This window comes from Stegostoma tigrinum, chromosome 10 (genome assembly GCF_030684315.1).
Source record: "Stegostoma tigrinum isolate sSteTig4 chromosome 10, sSteTig4.hap1, whole genome shotgun sequence".
Taxonomy (NCBI): domain Eukaryota; kingdom Metazoa; phylum Chordata; class Chondrichthyes; order Orectolobiformes; family Stegostomatidae; genus Stegostoma; species Stegostoma tigrinum.
The window spans coordinates 86147207-86165233 of record NC_081363.1 but is presented as its reverse complement, the minus strand read 5'-3'; the positions used below and the strand labels follow the sequence as shown (position 1 = coordinate 86165233).

At 48.6% G+C, this 18027-nt stretch overlaps 1 protein-coding gene across 2 annotated transcripts in view; it reads left to right on the top strand.

Annotated features, from left to right (window-relative positions):
- galnt16 (UDP-N-acetyl-alpha-D-galactosamine:polypeptide N-acetylgalactosaminyltransferase 16) overlaps nucleotides 1-18027 on the top strand; it is a 100706-nt gene that overhangs the window by 35010 nt on the left and 47669 nt on the right. For both annotated transcript variants that reach the window (XM_048537111.2, XM_048537110.2), the window contains exon 4: nucleotides 7139-7206. In XM_048537111.2, the coding sequence (XP_048393068.1) occupies nucleotides 7139-7206 (68 nt within the window). The remainder of the gene's footprint in view (nucleotides 1-7138; nucleotides 7207-18027) is intronic.

The following is an 18027-nucleotide window of genomic DNA, read 5'->3' as shown; positions in this document are numbered from 1 at the left end:
GCTTCCTCCCACTGTCTGAAGATGTGCGGGTTAGGTGGACTGCCCACGCTCAATTGGCCACAGGGATGTTTAGGCAAGTGGATTAGCCATGGGATACTGCACAAGGGGCACTATATATAATGAATCTGATATATATTTCTTAATGGACACCAGAAGGTGCTGGAGAAACTCTTGGAATTCAATATGACTCACCTTTGGAACTTAATCTTTTGAACCAGAATTCAGATTTGAATAGACATATGTCATTCCTTGTTCAACAATTTAACCATGACCTCATCAGACTCTAAACAACATAGTGGTTTAAAGGTGTGCTACTGAAGTTCATTTTCTTTTTTCCAGCATCTTTAATACCAGGAGAATAATGCGTGTCAAGTCAGTGTAATTGGCAGTTCACATCTTCTCAAGTATTGAGGCATTTTACTTTAAAGGCACTGAAGTTTGATGCTATGACTTTTCTCTAGGTGGCTCAGTGGTTAGCACTGCTGCCTCTCAGCGTCAGGGACCCGGGATCAATTCCTCCCTTAAGCGACTTTCTGTCTGGACTTTGTACATTCTCCCTGTGTCTGTGTGGGCTTCCTCCCACTGTCTGGAGATGTGCAGGTTAGGTGGATTGCCCACGCTCAATTGGCCACAGGGATGTTTAGGCAAGTGGATTAGCCATGGGAAATGCACGGTTCCTGAGACAGGGTATGGGGATGGGTCTAGGAGGGATGCTGTTCGGATGGTAGGTGTAGACTTGATGGTCCAAATGGCCTGCTCACACCTTGTAGTGATTCTGCGCCCCAGAAATTGCTCTGAGAATGTGTACTTTTGCCCCAAGTCGGCAGTCTTTGCAGACAGACTGCAATTCTGGAACTCATCACATTTTCCATTCTGTTCAACTCATACAGAGCCTTGGTTAGGTCGCAGTGGGAGTGCACTGTGCATTTCTGGTCTGCATAATACAGAAAAGGGGACGTGGAAACACTAGAGATGAATCTTAAAACTGGTAGGAAGACTGCCAGCCATCAGCTGTGAAGAGTGAATAGGCTTTTCACCACGGAGGAATGATGTAAAAATTAAGATAGATTTCAGTAGATAGATGCACAGAAGATGTTTACAAATGCCCAAAACGTAGGGGGCATAAATATAAGATGGTCGTGACTAAATCCAATTGGAAAACATCAGAAGTTGTTTGAAACACAGTGTGGTGAGAATTTAGAACTTGCAGTCATGTTGAGTGATTGTGGCCTTAATGAGGAAGTGAGATAAACGCAGCAAGGGGAAACAATTAGGAAGTTGTTGGTTGGTTTGAAATGAAGAATGAACTTTTTGCAGATATAAATGCTGAGGATTGGATCAATTGGCCTGTTCCTGTGCTGTACTTTTACTCTTGGGAATTTTCAATCACATGAGAAATGCTGGGTTCATTCAACAAGGTGCTCCCAAGGGACAGGATGGCTATAGTTAACATAGCCATATTAGATTGAAAAAGTTAATCGAGCAAAGAAGTTTTCAAGAACTTTCCACTCGCAGTTGATTAGCTCAGCTTTGTTTGAATGGCAAGAATGGTTTGGTGTGTGTTTGATCTCTACACTAACTGAGATAGTTCTAGAGAATGGTGCAGTGTGTTTGATCTCTGTATACTTCTTGGGCTTACGTCCTTGCCACCAATTAGCAACCCTCCGATAATGAGAACGTTACATAGAGAGGCAATGTTCTTCCATATCTGTCTCCTGCTGCTGTTTAGCTTGTCTCGATTATGTTCACATTTTCCAATCTGAATTCTTCTTCACTCCACTCTGTCTGTCTTTCTCCTGGTGTTCCTGCTAACCCAGTGTCTACAAACCTTCTCAGCTGATCTTCCCTCTCTGTTTCGACTCAGTGATTAATATTCTTGGCCCCTGAATTGTCTTATTCTTTCTGGTACATCTTCCGACCTTGGTGATGAGCGATAATTCTTTCTGCTCCAAACATATCGGGTCAAAACTTCTGAATACAGAGCAGTGTGAGGTCCTTCAGCACCTCCCTGGACCGTGTTCATTTTCTCTCTCATTAATATCCGTCTGAAAGCCTCCCTCTTTGACCAAGCCCTGTCCTCATCGCCTCTCCTCTGATTCATGGAAACACTGGTTAGGTCCTGGGTGGACACGGTTCTGGATCAAATACCTTTGGAAGGATTTTGGAGCGGTTATAAGGGGCGGTTCAGTCAAATGGTGACAGTGGTGAGGGAGTACATTTGTTTAAGAAAATCAAGCTGGAGTCTGGTCTTAGCAGAGGGAAGATGCAGAAGGAGGAGATTTGCGGGGGCGGGTATTTGCACAGTGCCTGCAGGCCTGCTGAGATAGCAAATAGTTAGTAACTGTACAAACCCTGAGGGCCAGTGGCTGGGCCATTGAGAACTGGACCATAGGAGCTAGATAAGTTTGATCTGCTCCTGCAATGGCTTCACCTTCCGAAGAGGAGTTTGTGGCTGAGCTTCAAGTCTGACTGACTGCACTGACCCCAAGTACCCCAAAGCCAGTCCCTTCCCAACAGACTCTCAGCTGGCCAATCAAAACTGTTTTTCTGGTGAGGAATCCTCATAGGAAAAGATTCATCTTCATAGAACAGAGAACATTACAGCACAGTACAGGCCCTTCGGCCCTCGATGTTGTGCCGACCTGTCATACCGATCTCAAGCCCGTCTAACCTACACTATTCCATGTACGTCCATATGCTTGTCCAATGACGACTTAAATGTACCTAAAGTTGGTGAATCTACTACCGTTGCAGGCAAAGCGTTCCATTCCCTTACTACTAACTACTCTCAGCCCAGCTCTGCAGCTTATCTATGTCTCTCTGCAACCTACAGCATCCTTCGTCACTATCCACAACTCCACCAACCTTAGTGTTGTCTGCAAATTTACTAACCCATCCTTCTATGCCCTCATCCAGGTCATTTATAAAATTGACAAACAGCAGTGGACAAACAGACATCTGTCCTATATCTTTCACCCCTCAATTTAAAGCTATGCCCCCTTGTGCTCACCGTCACCATCCTAGGAGAAAGGCTCTCCCTATCCACCCTATCTAACCCTCTGATTATTTTATATGTTTCTATTAAGTCACCTCTCAACCTTCTCTCTAATGAAAACAACCTCAAGTCCCTCAGCCTTTCCTCGTAAGACCTTCCCTCCATACCAGGCAACATCCTAGTAAATCTCCTCTGCACCCTTTCCAAAGCTTCCACATCCTTCTTATAATGCGGTGACCAGAACTGTATGCAATACTCCAAGTGCGGCCGCACCAGAGTTTTGTACAGCTTCACCATAACCTCTTGGCTCTGGAACTCGATCCCTCTATTAATAAAAGCTAAAACACTGTATGCCTTCTTAACAGCCCTTTCAACCTGGGTGGCAACTTTCAAGGATCTGTGTACATGGACACTGAGATCTCTCTGCTCATCTACACTACCAAGAATCTTACCATTAGCCCAGTACTTTGCCTTCCGGTTACTCCTACCAAAGTGCATCACCTCACACTTGTCTGCATTAAACTCTTGCCACCTCTCAGCCCAGCTCTGCAGCTTATCTATGTCTCTCTGCAACCTACAGCATCCTTTGTCACTGTCCACAACTCCACCGACCTTAGTGTCGTCTGCAAATTTACTAACCCATCCTTCTATGCCCTCATCCAGGTCATTTCTAAAAATGACCAACAGCAGTGAACCCAACACCGATCCTTTTGGTACACCACTAGTAACTGGTCTCCAGGATGAACATTTCCCATCAACTACCGCCCTCTGTCTTCTTTCAGCAAGCCAATTTCCGATCCAAACTGCTATATCTCCCACAATTCCATTCCTCCTCATTTTGTACAATAGCCTACTGTGGGGAACCTTATCGAATGCCTTGCTGAAATCCATATACACCACATCAACCGGTTTACTCTCATCTACCTGTTTGGTCACCTTCTCAAAGAACTCAATAAGGTTTGTGAGGCACGACCTTCCTTTCACAAAACTGTGCTGACTGTCCCTAATCAATTTATTCTTTTCTAGATGATTATAAATCCTATCCCTTATAACCTTTTCCAACACTTTATCAACAACTGAGGTAAGGCTCACTGGTCTATAATTACCAGGGTTGTCTCTACTCCCCTTCTTGAACAGGGGAACCACATTTGCTATCCTCCAGTCATCTGGCCGTATTCCTGTAGATAATGATGAGTTAAAGATCAATGTCAAAGGCTCGGCAATCTCCTCCCTGGCTTCTCAGAGGATCCGAGGATAAATCCCATCTGGCCCAGGGGACTTATCTATCTTCACCCTCTGTAGGATTTCTAATACCTCTTCCTTGTGAACCTCAATCCCACCTAGTCTAGTAGCCTGTATCTCAGTATTCTCCTCGACAACATTGTCGTTTTCTAGAGTGAATACTGTTGAAAAATATTCATTTAGCGCTTCCCCATTTCATCTGACTCCACACGCAACTTACCACTACTATCCTTGATTGGGCCTAATCTTACTTTCGTCATTCTTTTATTCCTTAAATACCTATAGAAAGCCATGGGGTTTACCCTGATCCTATCCGCCAATAACTTCTCATGTCTCCTCTTGGCTCTTCTGAGCTTCATCTCAGTCTGAAATGGCTGATTGGTTCTTCTGCAGAATTGTCCTTGTGTTTTTCATTTCCTGGGCCTGGGCACTGGGGAAAGGCCTTTCTCTCTAAGGTTACCTCATTAACTGCTGTATGCTTGGTCGCCTTGGCTGCTCTGCCACTCCGACTGCAGAGAATCCCCCCAGGATGTTTGAAACTTCCAGTAGCCATTTGAATCACACTAGAATTGTCCCCAACTTAGTTCGGGCCGGGGAGAGGCCTTGGAGGATCAAGCCCACCCCCCCCCCCCACCCCGCTCCAATACCAGACACCTCACTTCTGACCGATCTGTCCTTCCCCTAATGCCGACTGATCCATCCTGCCCAGCTCCTGAGCCTCACTCCCCTCCCGAACGTTCGTACTGTTTCCCCTTTCCCCACATACCTGACTGCACCTTCCCCGAATGTGACCCTTCGCCTGACCGGCCTCACCCACCTGCCTGACATCTATTACCCTCACCCCACCTGGCTTCACACCCCTCACCCCTACCTGACTCCCCACCCCTCAACCCTACCTGGCACCCTACCCCCTCATTCATCTCCTTTCCCTATCCCTCACCCACTGGGGATCATACTCCTCACCCACCTGGAGAACGTAAAGAGGCTGTTGGACGGTTTAGATACCGTTCACCAGTTCTGACCTTAGCAATATCTCTTACACAGCTGCAGCAAGAATTCTGCACTCTTATAATCCAATCCGTATCAAACAGACTAGCTTTCCAAATTACCTGATGTACTTGAATGTTGATTTCCTGTGGTTCAAGTAAGAGAACCACCACCCTCTTAATGCCAGCTCTTCACAATCTCTTGCTGCTGAAAAATAACCATTTCCCCTCTATTTCCCCTCTGAAGTGGACAACTTCATGTTTCCCTACATTTTACTTCACTTACTTTCTCATCCACACTTTTTTTAAAATTCCCTCTTGGGATGTGGGTGTAGCTGGTTGCCCCAGTATTTTTTTGCAGAAAATGCCATGTTAGTCGTAGGCCTTTCTCTCATACTTTCAAGAGATGTGGACGTTGCAGATATTTATTGCCTGCCCCTAGTTGCCCCTTGAGAAGGTGCTGCTGAGCTGCCTCCTTGAGCAACTGCAGCCCACATGCTGTACCTAGACCCACAATGCTCTGGGGAGTGAATATCTTCACCATGTCGAAATGCTGTTGAGGTCTGTTTGTGTTCTGACCCACTTTCTCACCTAACATTACATCTTTAATGTTGATGCATTTGACTTCACCTCCTCATTTAAGTTGTTGAATGGATTGTAAGTAGCTGAAGTCTTTCAGCAATGCAGTGACTACTACCTGTCAACACGAAAGTGACCCATTTATTCCTACTGCCTTCCCCATGATGGAGTCTTCGACCTGTGCAAGTATTTTTCAGTTTCACTGTACCAGCCGTGTATACTTAGACATGCATGGCTTAATCTTTGAGACAAGCATATGCTACTGGCAGGATCAACCAGGTAGCTGAACTGACACAGAGGCAAGCGGGCAATGGTGCAGAACCAGCGCGGTGGGTACAGGAGACCTGCCAATGATGAAGTAGCAATACCTCGGGAGGTTACAGTTGGAGGCAGGCATGAAGAGTGTGTGTGTGTGTGTGTGTGTGTGTGTGTGTGTGTGTGTGTGTGCGCGCGCCCCCCCGTGAGAGAGACGGTGGGAACTGCCTCCCTGGCTTCTCTCCCCATTCCCGAGTCCTCATGTTTGTAGGGTATTTCTTCGAAGGCGTTTGGAAATCCCATGAAACTGACTGCCCCTTATTAATCCTGAATGTAAACAATCTCAACAACCAATCCCCTTTACAGATTTGTCAAACAGGCACTGCTTTTCATAAATAACAGCAAAATACTTTGGATGCTGGCGATCTGAAATACGAGCAGAAAGCGCTACAGAAACTCCGAGAAATATAGAATCCCTACAGTATGAAGGCAGGCCATTCAGCCCATCGAGTCCACACCGACCTTCTGAAGAGCATCCCACCCAGACCCGCTCCCCTATGCAAATCTCTAACCCTGCATTTCTCATGGCTAATCCCCTGACACGTCCCTGGACACTATGGGCAATTTAACATGGTCAATCCGCCTAGCCTTCCTATCTTTGGAAACTGGTGCACCTGGAGGAGACCCATGCAGACACAGTGGGAACATGTAAAATCCATACAGAAAGTTGCCTGAAGGTGGAATCAAACCCTGGGTCCCTGGCACTGTGAGGCATTAGTGCTAATGACTGAGTCACCATTGCCACTCAGCAGGCCTAGCAGCATCTGCGGAAAGAGAAACATTTTGAGTCCAGTCTGACTCTTCCTCAGAATTCCACTTTATAACCCATGTTGACTCTGTCTAATCATATTAGGATTTTCTAAGTGCTAAGCTATGATGTCCTTAACAACAGAATCAACGTTTTGCTGATTAGTGTTTGGATTTGAGGGAGGTGGGGGACTGTCTTGGGGCTTTCTATCTCTGTTGCTGGTCTATAATGAGCTGCAGCCTCTAATCCTCTTGTCTCTCCTGCTTCTTTCAGCATTCTGAACCGCAGTCCCCCGAAACTCATCCAGGAAATCATTCTCGTCGATGACTTCAGCAGTGACCGTGAGTGACTGTTCCTTCCTCAGAACTGATCTGCTTTGAAAAAAAAGTGACAGGCATGAAGAAACTGCAGTGCATTCATCTGGAGCTACTGTTGGTGCATGTTAGCGTCTAAATTTGGATGGAGGATTGGGGGACTTGGTGATAGATTTTGATAATGTCATGAGTAGCCTAGAGGCAAATGCATTGAGGGTAGAAGATCAAATTCCACCTTTGCAACTGTAGGGAAATATAAATTCAATGAATAAATCTGGGAGTCAGAAACTAATCTCAATAATGGTGTCATAAAACTATCACCCATTGTTGTTAGAATCCAATCTGGTTCACTAATGTTCTTTGAGGCAGGAAAACTGCCATCCTTGCCTGGCCTGGCCTACATGTGACTCCAGGACTCTCAACATTGCTGTTGGATCTTACTTAGCTGGTCTCTGAAATGGCCTGAGGAAAGGCAGTTAGGAATGGGGTAGCACCAAAAGAGAAACACAGGACTGTATGTAAAGTATGGAGTTTAATGATAAAGAATGGAGTCTGAGGTTTAGTTTTCCTGTACTGGTGGCACACTGGGCCAGCTATTTACCTCAGAGTCAGAATGTTCTGTATTCCAGATGCTTGAATCCAGATTCTAGATGATAGTGTTAGTGCAGTTCTGAGGGAGTGCCACACTGTTAGAGGGTCTGTCATTTTGATGAGCCATTTCAATGAGATCTTAGTCCTCCTCTGTAAAAGATATAAAAAGCTGTAAAAGATGGATGTTTCGAAAGAGAGATTAGGAACGGGATTAGGCTATTCAGCCCATTGAGCCATTCTAGAACATCTACCTCAATGCACTTTTCCCATGTTATCTCCATATACCTTTGTGTCATTAGTCCCCAGAATCCTATGATTGATTTGTCTTGAACCTGACTATGTCTGTGCAGCCCTCAGGTACACAGAATTCCAAAGATTCACCGCCCTCTGAGTGAAGAAATTCTTCTTTATCTTAAATGGCCTGCCCCTTAATGATGAATTAAGGTTTAAGGCTCACATTGAAGATGCATCCATCCAGTCTCATCCTGTAGGAGCTTTGTAAGTTTCATTCCTCACAACTCTAGGGTGTTTAAACAGTGTTTCCTCTCCTCATAGACGATCCCAGGGATTAAACCGGTGAACCCATGTGGACTCTATGACAAGTATATTGTTACTTGGATAAAGAGACTGTGCAAAATTTGCAGTTGAGGTCTCACCAGGGCTCAATGCAACTGCAATAAAACATTTTTTACCCCGTTCTCAAATCTCTTGCAATGACTTCCACTGTAATGTTTACCCTTTTACGCGCTTTCTGCACCTACATGCTAACTTGCAGTGACTCAGCAATAAGTACACCCAGGTCCCTTTGGACATCCACACTTCCCAACTCCTCTCCACTGTCTGCCTTTCTGCTTTTTCATCCAACGTGAATAACTTTGCATTATATTCCTTCTGCCATGTTCTAGCCTATTCACTTCACCAGTTCAAGTCCTCTTGAAGCCTATTTGAGTCCCAAATTGATTTCCCCACCCTGTTTGGTTTTGTCAGCAAATCTGGAAATAATACTGGTGGTTCCCCACATGAAAATCATAGACAGTGATTATATAATGTGGACCTAGCACTGACCCTTGTGTTATCCTACTAATAACAGTCTGTTATCCTGAGGATGATCACTTTATTTCTACTCTATTTTATGTCTCGATCCATAATACTGAAGAAAGATGCAAAGCAACTGTTTAGTTTCTCTGACATTTCCCTGTCCTAGCGAGTTTTGAGAAGATTTGTAGCTCAGGTTGAGGTTCTGGATGTGAGTTTGCTCGCTGAGCTGGAAGGTTAGTTTTCAGACGTTTCGTCACCATTCTAGGTAACATCATCAGTGAGCCTCCGATGAAGCGCTGGTGTTATGTCCCGCTTTCTATTTATCTGTTTAGGTTTCTTTGGGTTGGTGATGTCATTTCCTGTGTTGGTGATGTCACTTCCTGTTCTTTTTCTCAGAGGATGGTAGATGGGCTCCAAATCGATGTGTTTGTTGATGGAGTTCCGGTTGGAATGCCATGCTTCTTGGAATTCTCGTGCATGTCTCTGTTTGGCTTGTCCTAGGATGGATGTGTTGTCCCAATCAAAGTGGTGTCCTTCTTCATCTGTATGTAAGGATACTAGTGATAGTGGGTCATGTCATTTTGTGGCTAGTTGATGTTCGTGTATCCTGGTGGCTAGCTTTCTGCCTGTTTGTCCAATATAGTGTTTGTCACAGTTCTTGCAAGGTATTTTGTAGATGACGTTCGTTTTGCTTGTTGTCTGTATAGGGTCTTTTAAATTCATTAGCTGTTTTGGCGCGAAATTTCCCGCTTGTATTTACGGAGTCTGTTGTGGGCATCATTGATCATTTCTCTAAGCATTCTGCGGCCATTTTGCTCAGCTATTCTTTTGGCTAGTGGGATGTTAAGCGGAGGTTTGTATTTGAGACATGTAGACCTGTTTCCTTAGGCATTCATGCAGGAAGTACAGCTGTTCGCGGGTGGCAGCTAATGAATTTAAAAAGACCCTATATAGACAACAAGCAAAACGAACGTCATCTACAGAATACCTTGCAAGAACTGTGACAAACACTATATTGGACAAACTGGCAGAAAGCTAGCCACCAGGATACATGAACATCAACTAGCCACTAAACGACATGACCCACTATCACTAGTATCCTTACATACAGATGAGGAAGGACACCACTTTATTTGGGACAACACATCCATCCTAGGACAAGCCAAACAGAGACATGCACGAAAATTCCTAGAAGCATGGCATTCCAACCGGAACTCCATCAACAAACACATCGATTTGGAGCCCATCTATCATCCTCTGAGAAAAAGAACAGAAAATGACATCACCAACCCAAGGAAACCTAAACAGATAAATAGAAAGCGGGACATAACACCAGTGCTTCATCAGAGGCTCACTGTTGATGTTACCTAGAATGGTGACGAAACATCTGGGAACAAACCTTACAGCTCAGTGAACCAGCTTACATCCGGAACAAAATAAAGACCCACTCTCTTGTGGACCGAGAGGAGGAGAGTGCTGTCTTGGAGGTGAAAGGAGGACGTTGGGTTGGCTGTGCACCCTTGCGACCAGTGGATCTTAATGCTGGCTTCGGCCTAACGCTGGTTCAGGGGAGCAGCCAACCTGTAACGATGGCTGCGGCAAGTGCTCGTGCCCCAGGTCAGGGGGTCCGGAACACCATCCGTGTTGCCGTAAAGAAGGTGGATGAAGGTGCACCTGTGGACCGCACCTTCTTCGTGAAGAGGGTCCTGTTGGACTGTTGCGGGTTCGCTGCTGCGGACATTTACTGCCTGCAGGATTTCCCCGGAGGAGGTTTTTACGATGTGACCTTCAGGAGTGCCAAGCTTTGCAAGCGCTTCCTGGAGGTTTTCAAGGAGAAAGGAGGTGAGGGCCCCCTCTCTGCATTGACCGCTGTCCCGCTGTTTGTGATGCCAGCGCAGAGGAGCCGTATGGTGACTGTACACATGTACAACCTGCATATGCCAGCAGTTGATGTCCTGACCTTCCTTGGAAGGTACGTGAAGGTGGAAGGGGACCTAAGTGACATCATGGACCCCTTTGGCATCTGGACCAGTAAGAGGCAGGTCAAGGTGACACCGAGGATGGGCGCAGACGGGAACGTCGTACACGTTCAGCTTCGCGATCGGCGGGAGCAAGGGCTACCTGACCTATGCAGGACAACCTAAAGTCTGCCATGCCTGTGGTAGGTCAGGTCACGTGGCGGCCAACTGCAAAGCCACCATCTGCAGGGAGGAGGGACATCTTGCAAAGGATTGCCCAAAAGAAAAAAACTGCAACCTTTGTGGGGAAGCAGGCCACCTCTATAGGGCATGTCCGCAGCGGGGAACCACCTACGCCCAGGTTGCCGGCAGGGGCAATGCGGGGCCAGCCCCCCCGGAGGAGAGGAAGGCACCAGGACCCAGCAAGGACCCCACTAATGTGCAGGAGGGCCAGGTCGTGCAGGAGGGCCCAGCCCCGCAGGACAGACCTGAGGCCAGTAAAGCGCCCCTGCAGGCTCCGGTCCCCCCCCGACAACCCGGAGTCGAAGGAGGTGGCGACAGGCGACTCAGAGGAGTGGATGACGGCCCGGAAAGCGAGGAGGAAGGTGCGTCAGCGGGCCCAGGAACCGCAACCATCAGGCGGGAAGAGGCAGCTACAGGGGGGCTATAAGAGCTCCTCTGACGAGGGGGATTCGGAGAGGGCCCGCCCGAAGCAGAAGTTAAAGATCTCAAGGGAGAAAGAAAGCAGCACCACGCTTCCAGGTGACGGGAGGCGTCCTGAGGCTCCCTCCGACACCCAGTCACGTGCCACTGGGGCACTGGAGGGCCCCCCGGAACTTCCAGGTGGGAAGGAGGAAACAGCGCGTCCTCAGCCTGACCCAGAGCTGGACTCTCCTGCCTCCGTACCCCCGACGGGGGGATGCCACACAGAAGGCAGCACGGACGGTTTCCTCAGCCCGGAGAGCGTCCAGCAGTTAGCCCGGGCAATGGGCATGAAGGGACAGATGGAGGGGCTGGACCTTTGATTTGGGGAGGGTACAGCGGTCACTGCCCACAATGGGGGTACGAGTTGCGAGCATTAATGTGCGCAGTGTCAAGTCCACCGCAAGATGTGTGCCCACGTTGGCCTACCTGACCACCATCAAGGCGGACCTCCTGTTTCTGCAGGAATGCGGGATACCGCACCTCGGCAGGTACGGGAAATGGTCCGGCGCCTGGATCTGTGGGCCTTCGATCTGGTCGGGGGCTAACGACTGTCGCTCCTCGGGCCTGGCTATTCTGCTGCGGGGGTGCGACTTCACCATCTCTCAAGTTCAGGAGGTGGTGGGGCGGCGCCTCCTGGTGGCTGACGTCACTTACAGGAACGCTCCCTTGAGGCTAATCAACGTGTACGCCCCAGCGGTACGGAGTGAGCAGTTGGGCGTCCTGCAGCGGCTTCCACCACTGCTGGCTACATCCAGGCCGGTCATCCTGGGCGGAGACTTCAACTGTATCATCGATGCAGATGGAAGATCCGGTGCGGGGACAGCAGGTGGGGGGAGTCAACTGGACGTCACGTCCAGATTCCTGATGGGCACGGTGAATGACGCCAAGCTGCTCGACGTCTTCAGCACCCCTGCAGACAGAGCGCAGCGGAGGTACACCTGGTCGCGGCCGGACGGGTCTATTCGCTCAAGGACAGACTTCCTGTTTGTGTCATGGGTGTTCTCGGTCAGGTCCACCGGCGTCAAGCCGGTGTTCTTCTCTGACCACTGCCTCCTGCTGGTCGACTGTCACTTACAGGACGACAAGCTGGCCGGCAAGGGGACGTGGAAGCTCAGCACGACTCTGTTGACCCCAGAGAACGTCGAGGAGCTTAAGAGGGAGTACGCCGGTTGGAGAACCGTGAAACCCCTCTTTGAGTCTCCGGGCGACTGGTGGGAGACGGTGAAGGAGAACATCAAGAGGTTCTTCGTCCTCAAGGGTGTTCGGAAGGCGAGAGAGAGGCGGGGAAAGCTGTCGCGACTCCAGAAAAGGGTGCAGAACCTGCTCCTTCTGCAGTTGATGGGGGTCGATGTCACGGAGGACCTCCGTGCGGTGAGGGGCCAGCAAGCCTCGCTCTTCACCGCGGAGGCCTCCAGGATAATCTTCCGGTCCAGGGTCCACTCCATGGAGCAGGACGAGACGTGCTTGCGTTTCTTCTTTCCGAAAGTGCACAAAGAGAGCTCTGTGCTTAGCCAGCTGAAGGAGGACGACGGCTCGGTGACGTTGTCTCGGCCCGACATTTTGAGGATCAGCAGATCCTTCTATGCCGGACTGTACGACACGAAGCCCACGGACAGCACGGCCTCCGAGTTGTTCCTGTCGTCTATCACGGAGGTCTTAGATGACGGCACGAGGGAGTGGCTGGACCGGCCGATATCCCTGGACGAGCTGACCAGAGCCCTCAAGTCCTTGGAGAGGAATAGGACTCCTGGGAGCGACGGCTTACCGGTCGAGCTGTATTCCACTCTGTGGGACCTTGTCGGCCAGGACCTGCTAGAGGTTTACGATAGTGCGCTTCGGGCAGGGGAAATGTGCAAGTCCATGAGGAAGGGCATCATCACCGTCATTTACAAGAGGAAGGGGAAGAGGGAAGAAATTAAGAATTGGCGTCCCATTTCACTATTGAATGTGGACTACAAAATCCTGGCCAAGGTCATAGCCAACTGGGTCAGGTCTGTCCTGGAGTCAGTGATTCACCCTGACCAAACCTGTGCTGAGAGCCTCGCGCTCATCAGGGATACGATCGCCTATGTACAGGACAGGTGGGTTGACACCTGCCTCGTCAGCCTGGACCAGGAGAAGGCCTTCGACAGGGTCTCTCATGCTTACATGAGGGACGTCCTCTCCAAATTGGGGTTCGGGGAGGGCATCCGCAATTGGATCCGGCTGTTCTACACCAACATTGTTAGCGCAGTCTCGATAACGGGTGGGAATCGGACAGTTTTCCTGTCAGATCTGGAGTCAGGCAGGGCTGCCCGCGCTCTCCTGCCTTGTTCGTGTGCTGTGTGGAACCCTTTGCCGCATCCATCAGGAAGGACGTGAGCCTGAAGGGCATGACTATCCCAGGCAGCGGAGGCCTTCAGGTCAAGACCTCCCTGTACATGGACGATGTCGCCGTCTTCTGCACCGATCGTCGGTCGGTGAGTAGACTATTGGACATCTACGGCCAGTTTGAACTGGCCTCGGGTGCCAAAGTCAATAGGGGTAACAGCAAGGTCATGTTCTTCGGGAACTGGGACGACTGCTCCTTCATCCCCTTCACCGTCAGGACAGACTACCTGAAGGTGCTGGGTGTTTGGTTTGGTGGAGCTGGGGCGTGCACTAAGACTTGGGAGGAGCGTATCACCAAATTGAAGCAGAAGCTGGGCAGGTGGACGCTGCGGTCTCTCTCCATCGCGGGTTAAGAACCTGGTTGTCAGGTGCGAGGGGCTTTCGGTACTGTTGTATGTGGCGCAGGCCTGGCCTATTCCATGGACTTGCGCCGCTGCGGTCACCCGGGCCATCTTCCACTTCATTTGGGGGTCGAGGACGGACCGGGTCCGCAGGGACACCATGTACAAAGAGCTGGAAAATGGGGGAAAGGGCGTACCGAACGCCACCCTCACCCTGACGGCTGCCTTTGTGTGTGGCTGCATCAAGCTGTGCGTAGATCCTCAGTATGCAAACACCAAGTGTCACTACTTACTGAGGTTCTACCTGTCCCCGGTGTTGCGGAGGATGGGTCTGGCCTCGTTGCCGTGGAATGCTCCGAGTAGTTAGACCATTCCGTACCACCTGTCCTTCGTGGAGAAATTTTTGAAAGGAAACACCTTTGACCACAAGGCCATCAGGCAGTGGTCAGCATGTAGTATCCTCGGGACCCTTCGGGAAAAGGAGAGGGTGGATCCCGTCGTATGGTTCCCCACGCAGACTGCCAAAGTCATTTGGCAGAATGCCTCATCACAAGAACTTTCAAACAAGCACAAGGACATTGCTTGGCTGGCGGTGAGAGGGGCTCTGCTAGTGAGATCCTTTATGCATGCCCGGAATCTCTGCGCCACCGCACGCTGCCCTCGAGGTGGCTGCGGGGGGGACGAGACTGTCGATCACCTCCTTCTAGAGTGTGCCTATGCGCAGGAGGTCTGGAGGGGGATGCGGTGGTATTTGTCAAGGTTCGTCCCGAGCAGCTCCATGACGCGGGACTCCGTGCTCTACGTGCTGCTTCCCGGGATGCACACTGAGACCAACATCAACTGCGCCTGGAGGACCATCAGTGCGGTTAAAGACGCTGTTTGGTCTGCCCGCAACTTGCTGGTCTGCCAGCTGAAAGAACTGACGCCGACCGAGTGTTGCAGACTGGCGCACTCCAAGGTCCAGGACTACGTGCTGAGGGACGCGCTAAAGCTTGGGGCAGCCGCCGCCAAGGCACGGTGGGGAAAGACCACGGTATGAAACCCCTCGTCCAGAATAGAAAAAAGAACCCTATCTGGTAACTGGCCCCAGCTGGTGCCTTCCCCAACTGGTCAGGGGGCCAATGGGGACTGTGCGGGGTGACGACTGCCGGGGTGTTTTCTTTGCTTTGTTTTTTTTTTCCTTCTTTGTTTTTTTCCTTTAGTTAGTGTATGTACCCCCTGGGTAACCCGGAGCGGCTTGCATGACTGGGTAGGTGTGTAAATATGTTTTATTTTTTTGTACGAATAATGTATATTTTTTCAAATTAAAAAAAAAGGTGACGAAACGTCTGAAAACTAACCTTCCAGCTCAACGAGCAAACTCACATCCATTTCCCTGTCCTTCGCTATAACTGTTGATGTCACCATCTGTAAATGGGCCAATATTTGTCTGAGTTTTTTTTTCCCTTTTCATTCAGTCATGCAACATGGAAACAGTTTAATCCGGGAAAATGCGAGATAATGCATTTTGGAAGGTCTAATCCAGATGGAAAATATACACTAAATAGCAGAACCCTTAACAGTACTGATAGGTAGAGGGATCTGGGTGTACAGGTGCACAGTCACTGCAAGTGGCAATGCAGGTGGAAAAAATAGTCAACAAGGCATACTGCATGCTTGCCTTCATTGGATGAGGCACTGAGTTTAAAAATTGGCAGGTAATGTTGCAGTTTATAGAACTTTAGTTAGGCCGCATTTGGAATATTGTGTTCAGTACTGGTCCCCACACTACCAGAAGGATGTGGTGGCTTTGGCAAGGGTGCAGAAAAGATTTACCAGGATAGAGGGCATTCGCTGTGAGGAGAGGTTGGAGAAACTTGGGTTGTTCTCACTGGGACAACAGAGGTTGAGGGGTCGACCTGATAGAGGTCAACAAAATTATGAAGGGAATGGACAGAGTGGACAGTCAGAAGCTTTTTCCCAGGTTGGAGGATTCAGTTACCAGGGCAGTGGGTTTAAGCTGCAAGGGGCAATGTTTAAAGGTAATGTATGAGGCAAGTTTTTTTTCACTCAGAGGGTGGTGGGTGCCTGGAACTCACTGCCAGGGGAGGTAGTGGATGCAGATAATATAGTGACTTCTAAAGGACGTCTTGACAAACATATGACTAGGATGGGAATAGAGGGATACGGTTCCCCCTAAGGCTAGGGTGTTTTAGTTGTGATGGGCAGCAGGTCGGTGCAGGCTTGGAGGGCCAAAGGGCCTGTTTCTGTACTATAATTTTCTTTGTTCTTTGTTTATTCTAGACCCTTTAGTCCAACTTGTCCATTGCCAACTAGGTTTCCCAAACTAAACTAGTCCTGTTTGCCCATATCTCTTTAAAACCTTTCCTATCCACATACCTGCCCAAATGTCTTTTAAATGTTATAACTCTACCTGCCTCCACTACTTCCTCTGGCAGTTCATTCCACCTGTGGACCACCCTCTGCATGAAAACATTGTCCCTCAGGTCTCTTTTAAATCTGTCATCTTTAACCTATGCCCTCTAGTTTTGAACTTGCGTATTCTAGGGAAAAACACTTGCCATTCACCTTATCTGTGCCCTTCACGATTTTATAAATCTCTACAAGATCACCTCTAAGCTCCAGAGACAAAAGTCCCAGCCTATTCACCCTCTCCTTATAACTCAAACCCCTCCAATCGTAACATCTTTGTAAATGTTTTTTGGACCCTTTCCAATTTAATAACGTCCTTCCTATTGCAGGGGGGCCAGGTTATATGCAGTACTCCAATACCTAAAGAAGCTGTTACAGTCACATTTATGTTATTCAAGTAGATGACATTCACACCCTCCCTTATTCAGTCCACTGGACTTGCTTTGAGTCATTTATAAAATATTCTAGTATGTTTCTATGACATCAGGCTAACATGTTTGTGGTGTCCCACTATTCTTATAAAGCACATCCTTTAATATAATGCAAATATTTAGCTTCTTGCGGTTGACCACCCTTTGTGTTTCTGTTGTAGAGGATCGCATCCTTGTTGTATAGTAGCTACTGCTCATCTACATTCAAATCATTTTCTGTGTTTTCCAAATCCACCATAACCTTATTGCCAGGTTTGACCCCACGATAGGGTCCGATCTCATGTTTGCACTATTGTTTCTGGCTTGTAACATTGTCACATCGTGCTCACCTGCTCATCTTCTGTTGAAACCTTCAGCATTCACATGTGACCTCTAGATTTGACTGATATGAAACACTCCTAGCATCCCATTGGTTGCTGGCATTGTGGTTTCCAGTGCATTGGTGAGACCAAGGCAGACTGGGTGACTGTTCTGTAAGAATGATGCTGACCTCCCATTGGCTTTCCTTTCCAATAAACCACCTTACTGTCACGTGAACGTTTCTGTTCACTAATATTCCAATGAAGCACAAGGGAAAACACCTTATTTCCAGTTTAGGCTCTTTATAGAAATTGTGGATTCAACATCAAAAGCAATAAGTTCAGAGACTGACTGCCTGTTCTTCTTCTTTTTTCTTCCATTCTGTCCTGCTCTACTACCGCCCCACCCCACAGTCTTTTTTTTTAGACTCCCTACAGTGCAGAGAGAGGCCATTCGGCCCATTGAGTCTGCACTGATCGTCCGAAGAGCATCCCACCCAGACCCAGCTGCCCAACCCTATCCCTGTAACCCCACATTTACCATAACTAGCCCACCTAGCCTGCACCACCCCGGACACTATGGGACAATTTAGCATGGCCAGCCCACTCACCTTGCACATCTTTGTGCTGTGGGAAGAAACCAGAGCATCCGGAGGAAACCCACACAGACACGTGTGCAAACTCTACACTGTCACCCAAGGCT